The sequence below is a fragment of the Ixodes scapularis genome, unplaced genomic scaffold (assembly GCF_016920785.2).
Source record: "Ixodes scapularis isolate PalLabHiFi unplaced genomic scaffold, ASM1692078v2 PGA_scaffold11__112_contigs__length_91849675, whole genome shotgun sequence".
NCBI lineage: Eukaryota > Metazoa > Arthropoda > Arachnida > Ixodida > Ixodidae > Ixodes > Ixodes scapularis.
In genome coordinates, this window is record NW_024609837.1 from 72,895,048 (window position 1) to 72,919,380 (window position 24,333).

Sequence of the window (24,333 nt, forward strand, 5' to 3'; positions counted from 1 at the left end):
TTCACGGGGTCCGGAAGATGTTGTAAAGGCTGTTACATTATAGGGTTCCCAGAAAACAAACGCCGTTGCAATATTTTCGGAAGTACCGACATACATAATGTTGTAAGTACAGCTTAGGAGAAATATGATGAAAACTATCAGAAGAAATAGGAAGACGTTTATTTGCAATGAAGCCGCTATGAATGAACGGCGTTTAGCGACGGCAAGTTATGAGCGTTGGGGAATTTATAAGTTGACGTGATTGCTAACTATGGACATGCGGACAATGAAGACCAGTTTTGTCGGGAGATGGTGTTGCGGAGATGACCTGATATCGGACGACTCATGGCAGACGAACAAGCAAGTTTTTTCTCAGCGAATGGTAAGTGTTTAGTGTCAAGCACAACACGTGGCTACCGACGTTGTCGACGTTTCGAACACTTACCGCTTTCGACAAAAGTCCTGGCACATGGGCTAACTTTGCGGAAAGACTCGAAGTTTTCCTTGAGTCCAACGCCATCATGAACTGTAATCTGAAGACGATCCACTATTCAGTCGGTGGGTGGCGAAACGTATCCACATCTGCGGAGTCATGGGCGATGCGTACTCTAAGTGGCTGGAAGTTTACACGATGCCTGCCACGACGTCCAAAAATGTCATTGACGTTCAATGGTCTCTTTTACCTACTTTTGCCCTACCGAAAATACTTTTCTCTGATAACACGCCAAATCTTGCTTTAAATAAAATAAACAAGTTTTTGAGAAAAAAAAAAAAAAACCCGGAATCATGCAGGCATAACATTAGTGCACCATACCATCCTGCAACTAACGGGCAAGCAGAACAGATGGTGTGCGAAACGAAAAAAAAAAAGCCCGTTCGAAGCTTACGGAAGAAGCAGTTCAGTGAAGAATCGCCAGGTTCCTGTTCCGGCTGGACGCGACGGTCTCATCTTACACGGAAAAAACCCGCCGAAGCAATATTCGGCGGACGAAGAGCCACACCCCTCGATCTCATGATACTATGGATTACGAACAAAGATCGAGATTCCCAGATTGGGAGTAATGGCAGTTTATTTGGTCGGACAACTCGTCTACGTGAGGAATTTCAGCGGAAGTCGGGCCTTCCATGTAAAACTTGAATAGAAAAGGCCCTATGTTGGTTGACCAGGAAGTGTCATCTCTCTAAATACGTTGGATATCAATGCCCTTAAGTGTAAATATAACTAAACCACAAAACTCTTTTTGGGTATTCTGTAACTGCCGTTGTATTTAAAAGTAGAAGCTATGGTGGTGATTTGGACATTTCACACCAGGCCCCTTTTTCTTATTTTTCGCCTCATACTCCTTTGCGGTTTAAGTACGCTTCAAGAATCTTCTGGAACGGGGACACTTTACGTCAACGAGGCCATTTGTTCCAAGTAGCCAATCAGGGAATGCTGCTAGAAATACGTCCGTCATATTAACGAATAAGCCGCACTTCTGCACAGCGCAGTTTTCCTGTTCCAGGTACAGTTGCAAAGCAGCATCCTCATTGATTCTACCATATACTGTTGCGGGTGAAGAAAGTCTTTGGATACACGATACTTAAAACAAGTCTGGCTGTGTACGTTGTGGTTCGACACCTACCAATGTCGTCGTCCTTATTGAGCCTCATCATTTAAACATTACCTCGTCACCTCATACTGCTCTTCATCAACAGTAAGTACAGTAGGCTACCGCCATATTACAATCCAAGAATTGAAAAATTTAGTCGTTCAGTCCTTCAACAAATTTATTATGTATATAATGTTATTACGTTACATTACCTCGAGACGATCGACGTCCATCGTCGATCTTCAAATACTTATACCTGTATATAAATTAGACGCACAAGGGGGGGGGGGGGGGGTCGGTGGCCGAGTGCATGGTCTAGCGCACACCAGCTCGGAGCACTTGGAGCGAAAGCTCGCGCTGCAGAACCCACCCCGCCCCTGCCCGTTTTGATCTGGAAGAGCATCGTACCGGCGTGCGGTCGTGTATCACTACTGCGTGGTGCACGTTAAAGACCCCAGGTTTGCAGTTGTACCGCACTGGCTAAATTGCTCATCTACAGCTGATACACCAGACGCCCACTAAAGCAGACTAACTTCTGGCTGTATAAACGATACACACAACAATTTGCAATTAGACGCATAATAACAAAGAACACAGCGTGCCGCATCTTTTCTTTGGGTGCCTTTTTTTTAAACCAGCGCAAGCTCGTGCATTCTCTCTTTTGAGACGGTTAGAACGGTCGCACATAAAACCCGCGTTTCTCCTACCCGCCCGCTTCCTCCTCTCATTATGTGTATTTGGTTACAACTAAACAAGCTATAATAATGTGTATTATTGATATTTACTTTCAGTTTCAGTCAGGAAAAAAGGAGTTTCGCGGGAACTAGAGCCAATAAAGGAGCTGCGCTTAGAGAATCGGCACTCTCTTCCCCGACAATGTTGTGAACGCCGCAATTTTGGTGCTTGAAGGTAAACATGTTTGGCAGATATCTGCCTGGTTGGGAGAATTTAAATGTAAAGAATAAAGAAATACGCCAACCAAAAAGTCGAAAAATTGTCCCAACGTTTCGAAACAGTTCGTTTCTTCCTCAGGGGCGACTAAACGGGATAATAGCTTCTTTGTCTTTCTTTGAACTGGCTATCTCTTCTTCTTCATTGTCGATTGCTGGTTGTCTTCGTTTCGCCTGCGCCGTCTTGATTGTATCTCGTAACCCATGAACATATAAAGTGGGTAAGGTGCCTAGAGACCTATTGATGTTATTTGCGGTGTTTTGAATATGCCAGGATTCTATCAGCTGTCTTCTGCGTAGGTTCGTCTCAGTACCCAGAATGCTTGCATCTTCAAATCCGATACGGTGGTCATTAACTTCAAAGTGCTCCCCCAGAGCACTGCGTTCGCGGTCGAAGTTGCGTACGTCATTTTTGTGTTGACGGAGCCGTTCTTGAAAGTTTTTAGTTTCTCCAATGTAGGAGGCGGGGCACTGGGTACAGGCCCAGGGCACGAGAAGGCGTCCGTATGAAAGCCATTGGCGTCCTGTCGAAGTCTACACGATATCGACCTCATAACCTTCCGAAAGAAGAATGTACAGCACTCCGAAGGCTCAGGGATGACAAAAACATTGTAATTTTGCCAGCAGACAAGGGTAACTCAACCGTCGTCCTTGACCGGGATACCTATGAAGATAAAGCCAACCAGCTTCTTGACTGCTCGGCTTACAAGAAACTCAAACGAGACCCAACATCAGCAATACAGAGAAACTTGAACAGGACCCTGGCGCTCATTTTCAAAGAACACCCAGAATCGAAGAACCTTTACCTGCGCCTCATCTGCAGAAATGGATTCGCACCGGGATTCTACGGACTCCCCAAGATTCATAAACCTGACGTTCCCCTGAGACCTATCGTAGATTTCACAACATCACCACTCAGAGCATTATGCGACTATCTCCACCGAGTTCTATCTCCTCTCACTGGAAATACTACAACATACATACGAAACTCGTGTGAGTTCGTGGAACGCATATCACAGATAAAGGTCAGCCATGACGAGTGCCTGGTGTCATTCGACGTCATTTCCCTTTTTACGAATGTTCCCGTTCCCTTGGCCATCGCTGCAACCAGGGAAGCCCTCGAGAAAGACGAGGACCTGGACACCCGGACATGCCTCAGCAGGGATGAGCTATGTCGCCTACTTGAGTTTTGTCTCTCGAACACCTACTTCACCTTCAAGGGGGAGTTCTACCAACAGACCAGCGGAACGGCAATGGGCGCTTCCATCTCAGTCACAATGGCCAACCTGGCAATGGAAGCGATTGAGCACAAGGCGCTACAATCATTCAACCCCAAGCCCCAAATATTCCTGCGGTGCGTCGACGACTGCTTCTGTATCATGCAAGCGTCAGAAGTGGACAACTTCCTGGCTCACTTGAACTCCATTGAACCAGCCATCCAATTCACGGTGGAGCACGAAATGCACGGCTGTTTACCTTTCCTTGACGTGCTAATCAAAAGACAGGGTGAGGCACTGAATTTTACAGTGTATAGGAAGCCTACGCACGCGGGACGATACCTCCCATTTGATTCAAACCACCCGCTAAGTCACAAAGCGTCAGTAGTTTCGACACTTCTAATGAGGGCAAAGAATATATGTTCATCTGCAACAGACAAAAGGAAAGAGGAGCAAGCGATCACCCGTGATCTAAAAAATAATGGATACACAGGTAACTTCATTCGCCAGATCACTCACCGTGTAAACCGCAGTCGCCGAGACGGGCAACCTACTGGGACTGCACGTCCTAAACCGATTGCACGCATCAGCATACCCTACACAAAAGGGATAAGTGAAACACTATCCAGGATTTTTGCAAAAGAACACGTCACCGTGGCCCATAAACCTGTGACCACACTCGGGCGTTTTCTACCTCGGCCAAAAAGTCGTCCACCCAAGGAAAGGGCCCAGGGTGTAATTTACCAAATATCCTGCACCCAGTGCCCCGCCTCCTACATTGGAGAAACTAAAAACTTCCAAGAACGGCTCCGTCAACACAAAAATGACGTACGCAACTTCGACCGCGAACGCAGTGCTCTGGCGGAGCACTGTGAAGTTAATGACCACCGTATCGGATTTGAAGATGCAAGCATTCTGGGTACTGAGACGAACCTACGCAGAAGACAGCTGATAGAATCCTGGCATATTCAAAACACCGCAAATAACATCAATAGGTCTCTAGGCACCTTACCCAGTTTATATGTTCATGGGTTACGAGATACAATCAAGACGGCGCAGGCGAAACGAAGACAACCAGCAATCGAGAATGAAGAAGAAGAGATAGCCAGTTCTAAGAAAGACAAAGAAGCTATTATCCCGTTTAGTCGCCCCTGAGGAAGAAACGAACTGTTTCGAAACGTTGGGACAATTTTTCGACTTTTTGGTTGGCGTATTTCTTTATTCTTTACAATTTTGGTGCTTGTGTAGAGCAGGCGCAACTGCCGATCGTCATGATTCAAAAGTGCGACATCCTCAGCATTAGATTCGGTGTTAGGAAGCTCATGTAATGTTGCTTTGCTTTGACGGAGAAGCGTTTCTTGTGATTTCAGATAAAGCTTCAAATAACTGGCAACCATGATTTTAAGCCACAATAAGGCCAATTGTCGCTACTCTAAAGCGTAGCTTATTTAATGACACTATTCATGCTCTTGTTCAAGAGGCTTGTAATACCTGAGGGGCCATGACGTAAGCCCCGTGGATTCCACAAGCCACCACCTTTTGACACCTGCCTCTTCTTCATTGTTCCCGCTTGTGCCAGTAAATCAGCTACGGTTCAGAGTAACGACACTTGACCATATTGTGGCTTAAAATCATGGTTGCTAGTTATATGAAGCTTTACCTAAAATCACAGGAAACGCTTTTCCATCCCTCACAAATATTTAAACAACCCGCGACAGAGCACTCCAATATTTCATCAGCTTCCTAGCACCGCATCTAATGCTAAGAAAGTCGTACTTTTGGATCATGATGATCGGCATTTGCGTTTGCTCTGAGTAAGACCCAAAATGGCGGCGCCCAAAACAATTTTGGGGAACGGAGTGCCGATTCTTTAAAGCTCATTTAGTGACGCTAGGCATAAAGTGAACTCAGGTGCAGAGCCGTTTATACTGAGAGAGTTTGGCCTTCTTAAGGAGATTTCGACAGCCTGGCAACCACAGCAGCGTAGTCTGACAACCGGGGAATGACTGCTTCCGTCCGCCATTTTGGGGCCCAGGCTCATTGAAACTTTATGCGATTTCTCGGCAATAAAGACGACAAAGAAGTAACGCCATTTTGTGTTATCGTGAAATCCGCTCGTTCTGGAGGGCAACAAGCTCCGCCCATTGGCCGAACTCTCTCAGTATAAACGGCTCTGCTCGGGTGTATTCTTTTCCTCTTCGTCTTCATTGTTTATTGATTTCAATCATATCGAATATTGAACACATTATATCACGCTACGCTTGTGTAATTATTTGTCTTAGATTTATTAGACTGACCCAGTACTTAAACCATTCAGTTATCGATAGTAAATCTTGCGATATAGTTTTTAAATATGAGGGTAAAAAGACACGGAGATTGATTATGATACAGAAGGCAACGCCGCCCTCGGAAATTTTTTGAACATTGGAAATCAGCAGTTTGTCTGCCATCCGCCAGGTAGCGCAACAAAACACCCAAACAGTTTTTAATTGTTTTTAAAATTAGCTAGGCTCTGCACTTATTAAGAAACCAAAGCAAGATCGTTGTGAAAATTTAATACATCGCAATGTATATCGATTCCAAACAATAAATATTATTAGATGCCAATAAATCTGTTTGATGTCCAAAAAAGATATGCCTCAAAACAGGTGAGTTTGGAACGCTCCTGAAACGTTATGACTTTGAAAATGAAAAAAAAACGCCATCGTCCACCTCTTAGGCAACCACTGTAGCTGTAGATGTTATAAAAGATTTTATCATAGTTTAATTATTTCCTCAGTGGCATTTGAAGTACAATGACTCGAAGCACAACAAGTGCTATATTTGATATAAAATATCTAAACAAAAAACTTTTACAGAACATTAAATTTTTTTCTGCATATTACCAATTATAAGCACTACATCTGTAGCTAATTTCATTGCCCTAGCGTGTGTGATTAGAAACATATTTGTGCTGAAAAATGTCGATTTTAGGGCAATATTTGGAGGGATGAAAAAAACAAAGTAGTGCAAATACCAAAAAAATGTATCGTCACATTCTTCTCCGACATCATCTTAACAAAACTGCTATATTGGAACCGTGTTATCTTTAATGAATCGTTCATAAAACATGAGCTAGTGTAGCAAGTGAGGGTCCGCGCCATCATATTCGCAACGCTACAAATGCGCATGAAAAGTAAAAACCAACACATACATAATATCAAATGAAAGAGGATTGCATTGCCTTTCGTATGACATCAATCCCACAAAACAGTATTTAAAAGGAGATGAGTAATGAGCTGCCAAAAAGTACCTAAACTGCCACATTCAGTGGGACCGTGGCCTTAAAGGGCAACTCCACTCAAAAAGTCGACCCTATCGAAATGACTGATATCGCTTTAGGAGGTCAAAATTCGGTCATACCCAAAATATCACGTCAAACCGACGCCGCGTTACCGATTAAAACCAATATTAAAAATTTTCTCCCGGCTCGGTTAGCGGCCCGAAAGCGGGTGAGCAACGCTGGCACCGGGTGAGCTAGTGAAGCAACACTGGGCAATGACGTAGTTCTAGTCCTACGCTCTCGTACGGACGCCGCGAGCGCTTCGTTTCCCGTGGCATTCTGCGATTCTGCTGACGGCACGAGGTGTTTACCATATATTTTGTGTTTCCCTATTTTTATTAGCCTCCAGGCAGTTCCTTCAACTCCAGCATTGCTTCAGCGATAGCGCGGAAGAGAGCGAAGCGGTGCCGCTCGCTCACGCGCGCGTCGTGGAGCCGGAGAGACTCGCCGGACTCGCGTTGGGCAATGTCGAGCAGGATTTGTAGTGCTCTGGGTTGCACCAACAACCCGGTTTGCACCAACAACCCGGTGCGCACCAACAACCCGGTGCGCAACCCGGAGCTGCGGTTCCACCAGTTCTTAAGAGACCGGAAGAGGCACAAGGTGTGGGTCGGTGCCGTTCGCCGGATAGTCTTCGGAAGACCGCTGACTCCAAGCTCCAACGCGAAGCTCTTCTCCCAGCACTTTACGTCAGACACCTATACACGGGATCTGCGGCTGCTGACTGTTGCGGGTTTCTCCACGAAACAGGCGTCTTTAAAGAACGATGCAGTGCCATCGCTGTTCGCGTACCGTCCGCCGGCTGCTCCAGCACGATCGGCCGGACGCAGCGGGTCGCGGCTGATCTAACTAGCGTGCACATAAAGGCACCTTAGCTTAGCAACTTAGACCACTTGTGGATAGATCTGTCCATCTATCTCCCATTATTTCGTTTTCTCTCGGTCCGCGAGCAAAAAACAAATAGTCACGCTGCGCCGGCACCGACCGCGTCATATTTATAGCAGTCGGATTCGCTTTTCGGCCGGCAAATTTATAAATACACACTAACACTTACTACATTTGGTGCATATTAACAAAGTAAAGCGGTAAAGAAAGAAAATGTGCATCTAACCTTCTGTTTTGAAACTCCACGTGCGATTGAGCCGACCTTGTCGGCGCGTCGGCTCAGAAGCGCGGGAGGTCATGCCAACGACGCGCCACTAGAATCAGTGTTGCCAAGCTGCTTCAACCGGTAGTTTCGGTTTCGCCGTGCCGCCGGAACGATACTTGGATTCGCGATATCTACAAAACTATACACACTACCAAAAAACAAATTATATCTCGTGATTCAGGGACGCCGGCTTCGACTAATCAGATCATAACCCAAAAATTGTAAAAATGGAGTGGAGTCACAACGAGGGAGGGGGCTTGTCACTCCGTCGTTTGCGTTTCTGTTGATCGAAGCTGTACATGATAGATTTCCACCACCGTGCGTGCGCTCTTGTCCCTTTTTCTAGTTTATTCAAGTCCACCATTAGCACCTGATGTTCCTCGTACATTTAGTTTATCTTTACATGTTCTAGTTTCTTTTGTTTACTTCCTCACAGCGTTCTTACATGTCAACCTATGTATCTTCTGAAAATAAAGTTTATATTTCAAAGTTTTCAGTTTTTCTTGCTAATGTTAAGAGCTGATGACACATGGTATTCACCGATTACTTTGAATACAGAGCAGTTTTGTTTTATCACTGCACAGAAAATGTCTACACAATAGCATATCGTACAACCACTGCTTTATGGCAGCTCTCGATATATGTTAAGTGCTGCCATAAAGCATTAATTGTATAAGCATGTAACGAGATTCGGAGATTAGATTAATTTAAACGTGATTCTTGGCTGCACAAAAAGCCCAAACCGCTGTATTTGTAGTGCTGCAAATACAGTAGTTTATTCTTTTAGTGCAGGAACGAACCACATTTAAGTTAATCCTATCACTAATTCCTGTTACCTGTTCATACGATAGCTCCGAGTAATACACAAATAATGGTTGGCGAACGTTCTGAGAATGCACGAAAAAAGACGTGAGGCACCATCCAGAGAACACTTACAAATTGTACGCTGTCCGGACACATGAATCTTAGTTGGACTGCATAGGTGTCGAGGTGTACCTCAGTATGTCCAAACATCCTTACTTGGAGATCCTGAGGATATCCCAAGGATGTCTTTGCGCTGTCTGGGTGTGGACATCATTAGCGCTCAATGAGTCTCGATCAAAGCAATATTCGCTTCCTTCTGCGTCTACACGATGAACAAATAAACATAGCGACACAACAGGTTTACCCACTCGTGTCACCGATGTGTACTACAGACCTTTTAAACCGACCCTGAAAAGCTACATATATCTTTTAAAACGTTCTTGAAAGACCACACATACCTTTTAGAACGATTCTGAAGGAACGCACACCTCTCAAAAATTATCTTAATCGGCCTCACAGGCCTTCTAGAAGGGCCTTGTAAGCTCATTACACATTTCAGGATATTTTATATACCTCTCAGGAAACCCTTGTGGGCATCAAATAACGTCTTTTTCAATAGGGTGGTGACAGCTCTCACCTGAAGGACGTGCACGCTACGAATCACCTGCCCTTGAGACAGGCACAAACCACTTGGCTACGAACCCTATCCCAGACCTCCAGATTGCACAGTAGGCAAGTCATACTCCCTTTTAGCATAACTTGGCATACGACTAAAGTCGCAATTCATACCAGCCAATAAGATCCCAGCCATGAGACACATGACAGCGTATTGTCAGAATCCGCTCCTCCCGTGGAAGCCCGTGAAGTTCTTTCCTCCTTTACTCTGGCTCACTCGAGGGAACCATGACGTCCTCTCTTTGACAACTTAGGCCGAAACGGAGTAGAGATTATGCATGCCAGACCAAAGGATCTTTGGGAGAGCATTCCTCGGTGGCAACACAGTCTCGCCTTAGCCGCTGTCACCGTCGCCGGACACATCAATGTCCGCGAACTTGCTGGTTCGGTGAGTCTCGTAAGAGCATTCCCATGTCGTTCACTCATTGCGTGCGTACGCTGGTCGCGAGACAGGGCGAGACGTGCGCCATCATTCTTTTCTATTTTGTCGTAGGGTAAACACCCAAGATGGTTGTATACGCAAAGAAAGCAAGACTGTTCGCATGCTGGTTTTGTTAAGGCAAGCAAATGAGTCGCGAAAGGGCGTCTCCTTATTTGTTCCCCCTTTTCCTCATTTTTACTTCCCTTAGTCGTTTTCTTCCTCACTTCATCATTATTCTTTACTTAGTCTTCCTTGTTTCTCTATATGTGACGTCCTGAAAATGGTATTTTTTCTGTTTACTTTGTAAATATTTCTTCCATGTCTTTTTTTTTTTGACACTCTCTTTTAATCTGTATTGGTTTAATAATAAGAGTAATACTAATAGCAATAAATTGCTTTATTTCTCTCGTGCCCATAAACAACCTTTCGGTTTACAATGTGGTGCATTAAACTTACATGAAGCAAAACCTAAAAAACACAGGAAACAACAAAGTTAAATCAATGAAAGTCATGCAGCATTATCATAGTGCAAAAATTGATTATTGATTAGTTCGCAGACATCCATTCACGTAGATCAAAGATAAACTTATGAGTAGATGAAAAGATGTCGAGGTTAAATTTTTTTATAACATCAGCAATTTGTATCATTGAGAACATTGAGAATGGGTTACAGCGGACAAGCAAGATTGATAAAAAGTTGAAATATTTCGGCTCGGGCGAGAGGGAACATAAAACTCAATAGTTTGTAATAAAGCCATCGAATTTACCCTGCCATGAACCACTTTGTGAAAGAATAGAAAATTTCTGTACTGCCTTTTCAATGCCACTTTATGCAGCAAATATTTACGAAGCAATGTTTCGTAGTGATGTAAACGTCTGCTTCCAATGTAGCCGTCATGTAAAATTCTTGCCACTCGTCTTTGCACAATTTCAATAGCTGGCTCTGGCGACAGAGTCAATGAATTCCAAATGACTGAGGCAAATTCCAGTCGCTATCGAACTAGAGACTTAAAGAAGAGTAGCAAGCAACAGGGAGCTAAAAATTGACGACAAATTCTTGGAACTATTTCTAACGTCCTCAACGCTGCATTTACTGTAGAGAAGACAGGATTGTTGAAAGAAAGTGAGCTGTCAATATACACTCCAAGGTCCCTGACAAGAGAGACTGGAGGAACTAATACGCCATCCAGATAATATTCAAGACAAATAACATCACGCTTCCTAAATAACACCATTGATTTGGATTCCAAGGGGTTAAGTAACAAGCTGTTTTCTAAACACCATCTTGAAACTCGATGTAGATCACCTTGGAGAAGAGAGCAGTCGGATAGTGACTTCACACTTAGAAATAACATCGTCAACAAACAGAAGGATGTTAGCATTGCTAACAGAATGAACAATGTCACTTTAAATCAAGAGTAACAAAAGCGGGCCAAAAATTGAGCCCTGCGGCACGCCGAACGTTGAAATAAACTGCTCGGAGAAGATGCCATTGACACAAACAAAATTGCGACGATTACAAAAGCAGCTATGGAACCATCTACACAAATGCGGGCTGAAACCATGTGAGGCCAGCTTGCTCAACAATAAGTCATGCCTAACGCAGTCAAATGCTTTAGACATGTCTAGGTGGATGACGTGAACTTGACCTCTACTAGTAACTATTGGTGCGGTGTAATTTAAAAACGAACACAAATAGGACTCTACAGACCTAACTCTTAAAAAACCATGTTGTTCATCAGAAATCACCGTGCTCAGGTAAAAATAAAATGCTTATAAACTACTTTCTCAAAAGCCTTTGCAAGTCCACATGATAATGACACCGGACGATAATTACTAGCTGAACAAGAATCACCTCCTTTAAATACAGGGACAACAACGGCGAACTTTCAGAGCTCAGGAAAAATTTTTTTATTTAAGTGATAAGTTGACAATATGACACAGAACAGGGGCAAATATAGCAGAGCAACCTTTGATGATAAAAGTGTGTATCCCCTCAACAACCGTAGAAAATTTCGGTTTCATTTGATTTATTGCTTCGATTATATCTTCAATGCCGACAGTAAATAAACACAAAAAGTCATTACATTCTACACCCAAGGTATTAATATTACTCTATTGCTGAGGCAAGTAGCAGGAGCTAAAAAAGTCAGCAAAACGATGTGCTACTTCAGCTGATAAAGAAGGCAAATGTCCTAATTCTATTCCCGAAGGCGTTGTTTCGCTTATCTCCAAATTTTTTTTAAATAATTTTTAGACAAACTATTTGCAAGGCCATTAAGGTGGATACGTTTGTCCTGTTTATACAGTTGTTTAACCAGGCATCGATAAATACTGAGCTTCTGATACCAAACCTCTACTCCTGTCTTTTTATATGATCGATGATAGTGCAGCTTTTTTCGTGAGGAAATCTTTAAATCTCTAGAAAACCAGCTAGGATTATGGGAGGGGCATGAGAGCCATTTCGGAACAAAGACATTAAGTGCGTTTTTAACAATGGAATTTAATCTTTCAGTAGCTAAGTCGACTATTTCCTCACTTAAGACTTCCGACCAGTTGTACTGTTCAAGGAATCTGTATAAACCAAGATAATTTCTCCGGGAATAACAAAAAGTCACTGAACTTCCTTTCGCACGTGGCGGGCAAGATAAGAAAAATTTTGTTATAAAACCCGGATGGTAGACATCAACTGGCACAAGTGGGTTATCAGCCGGCATTGTTCACTCAAGCGGGGAGTTAGGTAAGCACAAGTGAAGAACATTACCACATGCATTCGCTATTCCATTATACTAGGAAAACGTTTTAAAAATTTACAAAATATAATAGACACGACGCTTTCCTTGAAGTCGCGTTTGTTGTACAGGAAGCGATACCAGTTGCCCAGTTAACTCCAGGTAAATTAAAATACCCATAAACGGGAACCCGAAACTTGGAAAAGTTTATGGTTGTTTGAAGGGCTTTGAAATATGCTATAAACTTTGATTCATTAAAGAGGGGAGGGAAATAATAAATTTCAATTAAGTTATTAAAACCAATTCTCGTAGGAATTTCAAGACAGGTGCATTCTAAATAAGATTCGAAATCCTTCCTTCGGTGAGACTGAACTACGTATTTAACCGCAACAAGAACCCCACTCGTTACCTTAGTTTCATTCCCGTGGTATCATAATCTCTGTCTTGTCGATACACAACGTAATTAGGCAATAAATAGTTGAGACTGGAAATGCCAGCACAAGGCCAAGTCTCCGTCAAACATATTATATCAGAAGAACTCAGCAGTATCTTCGACATAAACTCATCCGACTTAGTACGTAAGCCACGGGTATTTTAATAGTAAACCTCGTGTCCGAAACATTTTCGCTTGTTACACATTCAGGCCTAAATACTCGCGAGCTGTCTAGCTTTAAGTAAAACTTATGAAATATTGAGCCCTCAGGCCAGAGTCCCGGCTGGTTCAAACTATTGAACACAGGCTGGTCCCACGAAAAGTGAAACCAGGAATAAGAGTTACATTTCAGCTGAAGCTTGGTAACGGTAACAGGTTTGTTGTCTAAAAACGGGGTAACAAGATCCTCAATATCAGACACGGTACACTCTAAAAAAAAAATTGAGCACCCCCCCTAGTCATCATGCGTTTTGACGGCTCTAACTACCCCACAGGCTTACTTAACAACCCACTGGGCTCGAGCCATTGAGCGTTACTACCCGTTGGCAGGTGAGAAGTATGGGGTAGTCACGTTTTATAAACTCTTGAATTGAACAGTCAAGTGCATGCAGTCGTTTAATAGTAAAAGTCACTTCAAAAATCTTAAAAAGAACTTGAAACTTGTTTTCTTTGTGCGTTGGTTACCATTTATTCGAATTTGAACCGGTCGAAACAGGCGTGTGACTCAGTTCGCCTAAACTGGCAGAAAACAAACATTGCCTAAGAGTACCGGCAACCTTCGTAGGCACCTACTAAAACCCGAGGCAGATGAGAATTATCATGGTTGTCCTTTTTGGTTCCGTCGCAGGTTTTACCATGTACAGCAGTAAACAGCTGGCAGCTGGCGTCTTGCTCGAGGAATTTAATCAAATCTCTAGAAAAGCACAGGAAGCTGCGCACAGGAGTGAATTGACTTGATTGTTCCCCGGACAAGATACTCTTGTCGTCTTTTATTGTGCAGTTCAGTAAAGAGCGTGCTCTCATTAAGGTGTGATCAGTCAGTTCTGCACGCAGATCAGTTGCAAATGGCCTCCTCGGTTCCGCCGGACTTGCACGCCTGTCATACCCAATTTTGTTGCTTTCAAGTGCAGTGAAGTATGAACCATTAAACGCCACGACTGAGGCCGGACAGGACGAACATACACAGATATCAGGGATCATGTCCGTGTATTTCAGTATTTCTCTGCCTCGGGATATATGATTCACCTTCACTGGCTTATTTGGCACATTTCATAGAGCATACTCGATAAAAATTGCTTCAGACAAAAATGCTTCAAACGAGTGTGTGTCATCTCAGGTGGAGTACTTTGAAGGGGACAAGGATTTCAGGCCTTCTGGCACGCGTTCCTTGTACCTATATAAATGTTTGGAAGAAAAGTTCCAAAAATAAGGCGTTGGCAAACATACAAGTGCTATATGTTTTAGTTTTTTTTTCAGAAAAAGTATTGCTGCAGACGCCAGCAGGTGCAGCGCAGAGAACTATGTTCTCGGCGTTCTTTAAGGCCCTGTCACACCGCGGAAACAGTCGGAGAACTTTGTCCTTCAACACGAGGAAAACATGTTTTCCGGGACCCTGTCACATTGCGGAAACAGCAACAGTCCGGAAACATGTTGCTGTCGTCCGAAAACCATGTTTCCCAACTTGTTCTCCGACACTCGGGGAACATCCTGTCACACCGAGAAAGCGTGTTGGAAGAACACAAATTGACTCCTCTCCTGCGCGCTGCATCCCTCTCTCTCTCGCCCTCGTCTGCCCGGCCGGCTCGGCTAAGCTACAAGCGCGAGCTCCGGGCTTTCAGCATCCCTGCCAAGCACGCGCGCCCGTGCAGTGCAAGCACTGTTCTGGGCCAGATACTCGCGCTTGCAGCATCGGCTGCGTCTGGACCGAAGCTGAAACGAAGTATAGGCGGCTAGGTTCAGATCCGCTGGCTCCGCTCGCCCCTTGAATCTTTGCCAATTTGGATCGCCGTCTCATCGACGTCGCTCTACCGTAGTCGGTTCATCAGCCGCGCGAACCATCTCGTGTTCTCTGGATTTGGCGGTTGCGTTCTGCTACAGGGCTAGACCCTTGCACGATGGCATACGCGCCGGCCACAGCAGCAGCTTCTGCTTTGAGGCCCTTTCATATTGAGGAAACACGGCGGAAACATGAACAAAACATGTTTCTCAACAGTCGGGAAACATGTCGGCTGTCGGCTCTGTTGCCCGACAACCCTGCCACATTGAGGAAACAGCAACACAACATGGACGACAGCGACAGTGTTGTCTCGGTGTGACAGCTTTTGGCAACGGAAACCTCGACAACTTGTGTCGGAAGACACGTGTTGCCCATTTCGGTGGCTGAGCGAATTTTTTTTTCAGCAACACGGCAACATCTATATTTTTCTGTACAGATAGTCCCACGAGAATACTTCAATATTTGACGTCAAGCGTGAAGGGCCATTTTGAACGCGGCTTCTTGCGCGGCGGCAGCTGATCGTCAGAATCATCTGAATCGATGGCACAAAGAAGCACCAAGGCAGAAGCTGCTGCTGTGGCCGGCGCGTATGCCATCCTGCAAGGGTCTAGCCCTGTAGCAGAACGCAACCGCCAAATCCAGAGAACACGAGATGGTTCGCGCGGCTGATGAATCGACTACGGTAGAGCGACGGCGATGAGACGGCGATCCAAAATGGCAACGATTCAAGGGGCGAGCGGAGCCAGCGGATCTGAGCCTGGCCGCCTATACTTCGTTTCAGCTTCGGTCCAGACGCAGCCGCGCGAGCATCTGGCCCAGAACAGTGCTTGTACTGCACGAGCGCGCGTGCTTGGCAGGGATGCTGAAAGCCCGGAGCTCGCGCTTGCAGCTTAGCCGAGCCGGCCGGGCAGACGAGGGCGAGAGAGAGAGGGAGGCAGCGCGCAGGAGAGGAGGCAATTTGTGTTCTTCCAACACGCTTTCTCGGTGTGACAGGATGTTCCCCGAGTGTCGGAGAACAAGTTGGGAAACATGGTTTTCGGACTAGAGCAACATGTTTCCGGACTGTTGCTGTTTCCGCAATGTGACAGGGTCCCCGAAAATATGTTTTCCTCGTGTTGAAGGACAAAGTTCTCCGACTGTTTCCGCAGTGTGACAGGGTGCTTCTTTGTGCCATCGATTCAGATGATTTTGACGATCAGCTGCCGCCGCGCAAGAAGCCGCGTTCGAAATTGCCCTTCACGCTTGACGTTATTATTGAAGTATTCTCGTGCGACTATCTGTACAGAAAAATATAGATGTTGCCGTGTTGCTGAAAAAAAAAATTCGGTCATCTACCGAAATGGGCAACACGTGTCGTCCGACACAAGTTGTCGAGGTTTCCGTTGCCAGAGCTCAGCCACCGAGACAACATTGTCGCTGTCGTCCATGTTGTGTTGCTGTTTCCTCAATGTGACAGGGTTGTCGGGCAACAGAGCCGACAGCCGACATGTTTCCCGACTGTTGAGAAACATGTTTTGTTCATGTTTCCGCCGTGTTTCCTCAATGTGACAGGGCCTTTAATGTTTAAATAAATTAGCATACGTCCTTCGCGTTCATTGCACGTAAAGGCACGGGCCCGAAAGCGGCAATTCTGCAGTGTCCTCTTGGCGCGAGCGCGAGCGCGTAGAACGCATATTTAAAAGACACGCGCTTGACCAGAAACAATTGTATCGAAAAGAAGAAAACTGAAACAACGCTTCGGGGAGGACCGGTGGACGGGCTTCGCTAGAATCGCCTGCGCGTGCTCAGTGTATTCAACGCCACACTCAACCGCCGCTGAAGTCATTCGAATATGTAAACAGAAAAAAGAAAATGCATCATTGTGTTTATAAAGTTGTGATTGAAGAAGTTTGTTTCGATAATTTGATACAATTAATTAAACAGGCTTCTCTATACTTGAAGTGTAAGGTATCGAGAAAACGAAACTGATCAAAACGTGACGTGTAGTGACTATTCAAATTTATTTATAACCTGCAGTTCACCTTTGCGATGGATGACATTGGAGATACGAGCACTTTCCTAGGGGCAGTAGAGGAAATTAATATATGCAGGGTAAATGTTGCACAGTCTTTTCGTATTTATGCAAAATATGTCAGTGGTCACCATCCTAATCGGTCACAGAAATTACAGCATTATATAAGCTGGTGATGTCGACTGGTCGTGTGCATTGAAATGTAGAGTGTCAATATCTCACGAAAAAAAAAGTGTCGATATCTTATGCTGTACCTTGTGCTGCTTGTGAACGCGTTCATGTATAACATCCTATGGTGTCTGTATGTCGCGTATGTGTGAAGTGCGGTGTGGAATATGTACATACGTGCATGTCTGGCTAGGCGCTCGAAGGAAGGACTGTTGGTTTCTTTTTTTTTTTTTAGTTTGAGCGCTGTCCATTAGGTGGCGCGTGTCGCCACCCAATTAAAGGAGTCGCGCGTTTGTGTGTCTACTTATTTGAGTGAAAAACATGGAGGCGTTTCATGGCTCCCCGGAGCAGCCACGGACGGTTCGGTTCTCGGCCTCTCGTCCAGTGGGATCAGTCCCATTGCCAGTTGAATGGGTGTTCCGTGCGGTGAATTGCGCCAAGTGCGTGCACAGACGTGGTGAGGATTACCAGAGACTTGAAAGTGGATAACGAATGCTAACAGGTGAGCAGGAGCGTCGAACGATCGGAACCGACGCCGCTTGAATCGGTGATGCTTCGCCTGGCCACTGTCAACCAAAAACGGCGGATCCCTTGCGGCAAGCACAGCAAGCAGATGCTCGGTTCAATAAAGACATCATTCCATTTGTCGCTATACAATTCCTTTATTGAATGTTCTCTGGCCGCGAAGTAAATGCAGCCGGCCGCGCGAAAGCAGACGCCGACAAACCTCCTCGAATGCTCCCCCCCCCCCCCCCCCCCCCATCACATCGTCGCCCCTACTTGTGATAGGTGCGGTGCGGGTGCTTCGAGGCGCGTTTTGGAGTGCTTTAGTGCGCACGAAAGGCAGCGAACGGGCGTACGCACTTGAAAATCGTAGTTTAGCAAAAAGCAGTCTAGCGCGCTTGGCCTTACTCGTATTGCTCCACTGTCGCAAAGAGTGCCTTTGTTGACGGTCGGCGGGGTACCGCTAGTACCTTCTCAGGCCTCCCAGTTCCAGTTAAAGCCAGTGAACGTCGCTTTGGCTGCAGAAGCGTGAATTCATCAGGTCCGCTCGCCTGAGCAGTAGAACGAGTCTCACGTTGGGTACCAGGAGCCCCTGCAGGAATGGCAGAAAACTCGGAGTCCGCCCAGTTGCTGCACGTTGGGGCAGCGCTTGTGGCCTCGAGCGTAGAAGGCCTCAGAACCTCTGCTGAGGCAGAAGGTGAATACAATGGGTGAGGTCTCGAAGGAAAAGGCAAACGTTCCAGCACCCTCTTGTTCAGCAGGCCGAGTTCGGAGCGCAAAAAGCCATTTTCAACCTTGATGCATTTAACCTCGGCGGTCAAGACATCCAGTTTTGAGGATATCTTACTCAGAAGACGGACGAAGCATCGTTACGGTTGAGCAGGACCGTCGGCAAATTCGGGCGGCGCCTGATACAATCCGAGCACTTGTAGTTTATCCTACAACTCTGCCTAAGCAAGTCATATTCATCTTGACCCACGCCGATGCCTTTCCAATGGAAGCGTCGATTGCACGAACCCGAGCAACATAGAAGCTGCTGCTTGCTGCAGAATCGAATAGAGCATGTGCCGCAGACGTCCGTCGTCATCGCTATCATTCTGGCGAATGATAGCCATGCCGACGGTTTTCAGTTGTAATTTTCTTGGCCTCATTCTGACTGAGTCTCAGTGAATAGCAAGTTGCCATGTCTTTTTCCCTCTGGGCAAGCACACTCTCTGGCAAGCCTGCCGCAGTTACCCTCGCCAGCGGAGCTGGACAAGAAACAATCGACCATATGTTGACTTCCAAGGGGGAGAGCCCCTTCATAGAGTGCACGACACTAGAGTACCGACGTTAGAGCGCGCAGCGCGAAAGTGCAGAGACGAGAACGCGCTTTGCACGAATTACCATAGAAGTCATGATTCCATCTAGAGTCATGTACACACCACCATACATGAGCCTGACCGAAGCACAGACTAAAAAACTAGCAACGCTTTAACGAAAGCCGATCCGACTCGCGCTTGGTGTACCCCAATACACGCCCCTAAAAACCTTAACGACACACGACTTTCGACACACTCAGAATCACCGTGCGCAGAGCACCAACGACTTTAACATCAAAACAAAAAGCCGAGCTTTCATTTTAAGCATGGGATACGACAGCTTCCCATCACCTTCAATCCCAGAAGAACCACCCCCGCCGGACCGGATCCCCAGAATTGCATTTAAACCCATTCCGGAAAACATGAACCCGGAAAGCAATCAAGGCAGAAGAGACAAACAAAAGAAACGCATTGAGCGGAACCGTGATTCGACGGACATTACCTCGAAATATTATTACACGGATGCAAGCTACAAATGCAACACGTAAGCGGCAAACAGCTGTTGTAGGACTCCGAACCGAAAGCACACTGAACCACACCAACGCCCCTTCCCCAACCGCACTAAATAGCCGAAGCCATAGCCTCACACGCCGGGAAGAATGCCATCACTATCCAAACAGATACCCAAGGAGCCGTCAGAGACATCAGAAACAATATTCTACCCCCGAACATCATGACCGCATTATCGAAACCACGACAGAACGCCCCTCAGGGATGGTCGCTATCGAATGGGTCCCTGGGCACCCAGGATTTGAGGGGAACGTTAGAGCCGACGAGCTCGCCCGAGGAAGCGACCTACCGGGCCCTTAAACTCCCTTTCCTACAACCTACGACCCATACGACCACAGAAAGGCACTACACAAATTCAGAACACGCGTAGTAAAAGAACGTAGAGATAATGTCACACCCCTTAAAACCCGTCACGCGCATTTAGCAGAGAGGACGCTACAATTATCGAACGCGCACAAACCAACACACTATTCACAGAACACCACAAACACTATATTAGCGGCGCGCCACACGTAGCCACATGCACACACTGCGGCCTCCAACGTAATAAGAAACATCAACTGTGGAAATGCCGAAGAGTTGCTCCCATCACCAAAACTACACTCGACACCCTGGGTGACCCCACCTCCTGGCAACGAACCACATATTCGGCTGCTCCTAGTCCAGTGCATTAAAAACGTGCTGGGCGAGGAGTGGTAACCACGTGCACCGGACTTGGTGATTCCATAAAACGTTTACTCTCTTTCTCTCTTTCTTTCCATTACAGCGCACGTCACGATGGGGTACGTCACGAGAGGGTCGGTTGAGCGCGTCGCAACCTGTTTGGCAACCGATGGGAGACACTGCTGCCCTGGTTTCATTCCCGCTCTAAGATGATAATAACCAAACTTTTTAAACCATGGTTCCGAGACCTTTGTCGTTTCCACAGCGACGTATGCAAAATAATTAAAGGTATGGTGACTTTTCCACGTTTGTCTGAATTGTGGTGAGCTCTTGTATACTCCGGATCCGCTGAAAGGTATCCTCCTCAGACCCGACACTAATGCCGCAATAAACTAACTTTGATGAAGTCCCTATATTTACAGTTGTGTTTCCACGAAACCCCCCAAAATGTATTTCTAATGTGCGCAATGACTAACTACATTTAATTGCTTCTCCGTTTACAGGGACATTGGGTGCATCCTTAGGCATCCTTAGGCATGATTAGAAATGTTTTAAAATTTTTGTGTATTCGGAAAGAACCAGTAAATAACTGCTTCGAGGATGCGATTTTCAGAAAACGAGAATTGAAGAATTTATTAGTTTTCTTTTTTGAAGCACTTAAAACACAACATAAGCAAGTTTGGTAAGTTCTCCACACCTCACACTAGTAAATTAACTCGCAAAATTAATTGCTTTGCGACTCTACTCACGCAGAAAATTCATAGAAGCAGTTTCTGCCAACTTGTATGCAAAGGTACACGTCGCACTAAGCATAGCGGCGGCGTGTCTTCATGCTGAAACCAGCGTTTTGGCACCTTACTCAACTTTGAAGTCGTCCTTTACTTGCAAATGAAGTACGTCTTGTTTGCGAAAATATTCCGATGGTAGAGCTTTTCGCCTTTTTATTGGCGCGTTGTTTATGTCGTCTTCGTCGCCTTGAAGAGGCCTCCTCCTTGCCGCGATATTCGTGCGTCTTCATCGCCTCGAGGAGGTGGGCTCATCGTCTGCAATAGCAATGCCTCAGCCACAGAAATCTTGAAATCAAAGCAGTCAAGAAGTTTTTTTTTTTTTTTTTTTTAATTCTTTGCCTTTTTGTCTGCTCTGTTTTGAAGCCAGCTGTGGACGCAAGAAATATCAGATATGTTAAGCATTGTGTGCAATGTTCACCTGTTTGTGCGGCTCCTCTGAGCATAAAGGGTGAACATTCAGTCACCTAAGCCCACACCACCCTTATTTTCATTGTGTTTCTTGATGACGGATGGGCGCGGGACATCCAGAAATTTTTTCTCCTTTTGCACCATCTTTTCCACTCATCTTTAGGTTCCACCCCAAAGGCAGCCGATAGCATCACAATTGGCATTTTGTCGACCCATTTTGTACACGCAAGCGTGCGGTTTTGTCCCAGCAGCTCTTCCGAAGTGCCCAAGGATTTCTTCAACAGATCCTTGGCATTCGTGAAATGGGCCTCCTTTGGCATTCTGTTCTTCATCAGAGTGCAGGTGTCAACAATATTCTTCGTCGTGACATCATCCATCAAACGGACAGAAGAAAACCAACGGTCAATGTAAAGTGTTGAACACGTAGGCACTGTCTCAACAAGCTTCACGGCTGAGTTGCCTGATGCGCCAAGGCCAACGTCTGGAAACGTCTCCTTGCCTTTAATGCTAATAAATCAACCCGTCCTTTCCTGCGAGAGCGAAGATTTTTAGTCCCACAGGGTTCGGTTTGTTAGGAATGTAGTTCTTCATGGGGCAGCGCCCTGAAAAGGAAATAATTTGCTCATGCACACAAAATCAGTTGGGCATTTTCAAACCCAAGCAGCTCTTTCGCATCATCTCTACGAAAGGCACAACCTTCCAAAGCCTCTCCCTTTTCTTATCGTCGTCACTGAAGTCATCGTCAAGTTGGCAGCACAAGTTACTTTGCAGTAATAAAAAACGATATCGTGGCATGGTGTTAGCTACTGAACTAACAGCCAAGCTCGTCTTCAAAAAAAAAAAAAAAAAAAGATCGTAATCTGGGATAGCCAATCATACCCGTAACGTTGAACAACCCAGAAACTGTTTCACTTCCTGGCCAGTGACTTTAGCTATGGTTCCACGCTCCATCAAAATTCTTTAACTTGTTTTCTCAGCCATTTTGTCAAGCATGTTTTCATCTACATACTGCTTGTAGTAGCAACAGCCGAGAATTCCGATAAATTTTCCGAAAATACACACCCAGTTTCGAGAACAGGCACATCGTTTGCTGGTGACGAATCTAACGCCTTCAATAAGACGCGCCTTTGCGAAATGCCTGCGCAGATGGAGTCGTTGTCGTCACTGTCAGTAAATGAACCAGCATACACCTCGGTGTCGGAATCGTACACATCATTCACGTTTTTCACGTCGTCTTCGTTCCCTGAGTCCGAAATATCGGAGGTTTCCCGTGCGCAAATTGATTGCAAAACTTCATCGGCCCTCTTGGTGGATAAACCTGAAGTTACAAAGCAAAGTTTATTGTAGGCTTCGGTCCGCACCCGTTTAATTTCGAGAACCAAAATGCTCTACAGTGGACACCGACTTCAAAATATTCAAGCACATGAACCCGATCTCCCTGTGCTTGGACACCCCACTCAACATGCTTCAAACGTTTCTATGAAGACAACATTTTTCTAAAAATGGTGTCCACGTGTTCTCTAGGCATTAAACCTTTATGCCGCGCCGCAAGTGGTTTAAATAAAACCGTTATGAAAAAAAAAAAAAAAGAAAAAACGGCTTACCCCGCTGTCGAGCGTAAAAACGTGGACGTGGTGATTCCCGCCATGTTTTCTCAAGCACGCAACGAACAATTCTGCTGAGCACTTCATAGATGGCGCAACAAACATTGGCCTCCCAGAGGAACATTGGGTCTCTGCTCTGCAAGATGCGTGTTTTTTTCGCGTCCCGTGAGCTAACGTCCTTGTGGGAGAGAAAGGGTCAGAATAGGGTATATATAATGTTTTCCACGGAGCTAATCTCTGGTGAGCTTTTCTCCGGTATTAAAAAAGTAGCCTTAAAACACATATGCAAACTAAAAACAACATCATTTTAAACTGTCCGAGTTAAAACTGAATGTAATAAAATTAACAAAAAAATTTGAGTTATATTTACGGCGCGAAAACGATTTTGTAGTGGGCGCCCGCGATAGCCCGCGGAAAAGTGGCAATTAGCAGTCACGTGGTTTGCTGTCGCAGGTTCGGTGAAAAAAAAATAAACGATCCAAATGTTTCCCATGCAAACAAAATGTATAATTTTGTAGAAACGCTGACCGGACGATAGGTCCACTCCCTGGTGGACGGACTCACTCTGAGGGGCGAGGAACAAGACGGAAACGTTGCGTTAAAATAACGAAAGGTTTACTTGAATCACGTTCAAGACTCAACGCATGCACCAAACGCAAACAAAATAATAATCATACGCCAACTCTGCCCTTCACGCGCGCGACACTCCTACATATATTGAAATTCAAGTAAAAAAAACTCACACAGCTTTCCCTAGCGCGCAGGCGCTACTCACACATAAAAAAAAAATAACGGGCACAGCAGCGGTTTAAAGGCGTTGTCCACATTGGACAGTACACAAAAATCAAACAAACAAACAAAAGTATAACACAATAATAACTCTAAATGTTCTACGGAAGTGAGTGAAGCGAACCTGGGTCCGGAGAGTGGTTTGGGTGACGCGGGCCCGTTGCGGCGCCGGTCGAAACCGGGAAGTCTGCGCGTGCTTGGATGCTCCGTGCGATGCTCCTCGGCACCACACTCATCCACGAGCATGCACACTTGG

General features: G+C 45.5%; 1 protein-coding gene and 1 pseudogene across 1 annotated transcript in view; one reads left to right on the forward strand and one right to left on the reverse strand.

Moving 5' to 3' along the window:
- Nucleotides 1-21,012, forward strand: part of LOC121835093 — a 64,170-nt gene extending 43,158 nt beyond the window's left edge. Inside the window, exon 3 of the mRNA XM_042289032.1 lies at nucleotides 20,992-21,012. Within this exon, the coding sequence (XP_042144966.1) occupies nucleotides 20,992-21,012 (21 nt within the window). The remainder of the gene's footprint in view (nucleotides 1-20,991) is intronic.
- Nucleotides 21,013-22,320: 1,308 nt separating this feature from the next.
- On the reverse strand, nucleotides 22,321-22,900 carry LOC115318503 (annotated as a pseudogene).
- Between the last annotated feature and the right edge of the window lie 1,433 nt (nucleotides 22,901-24,333).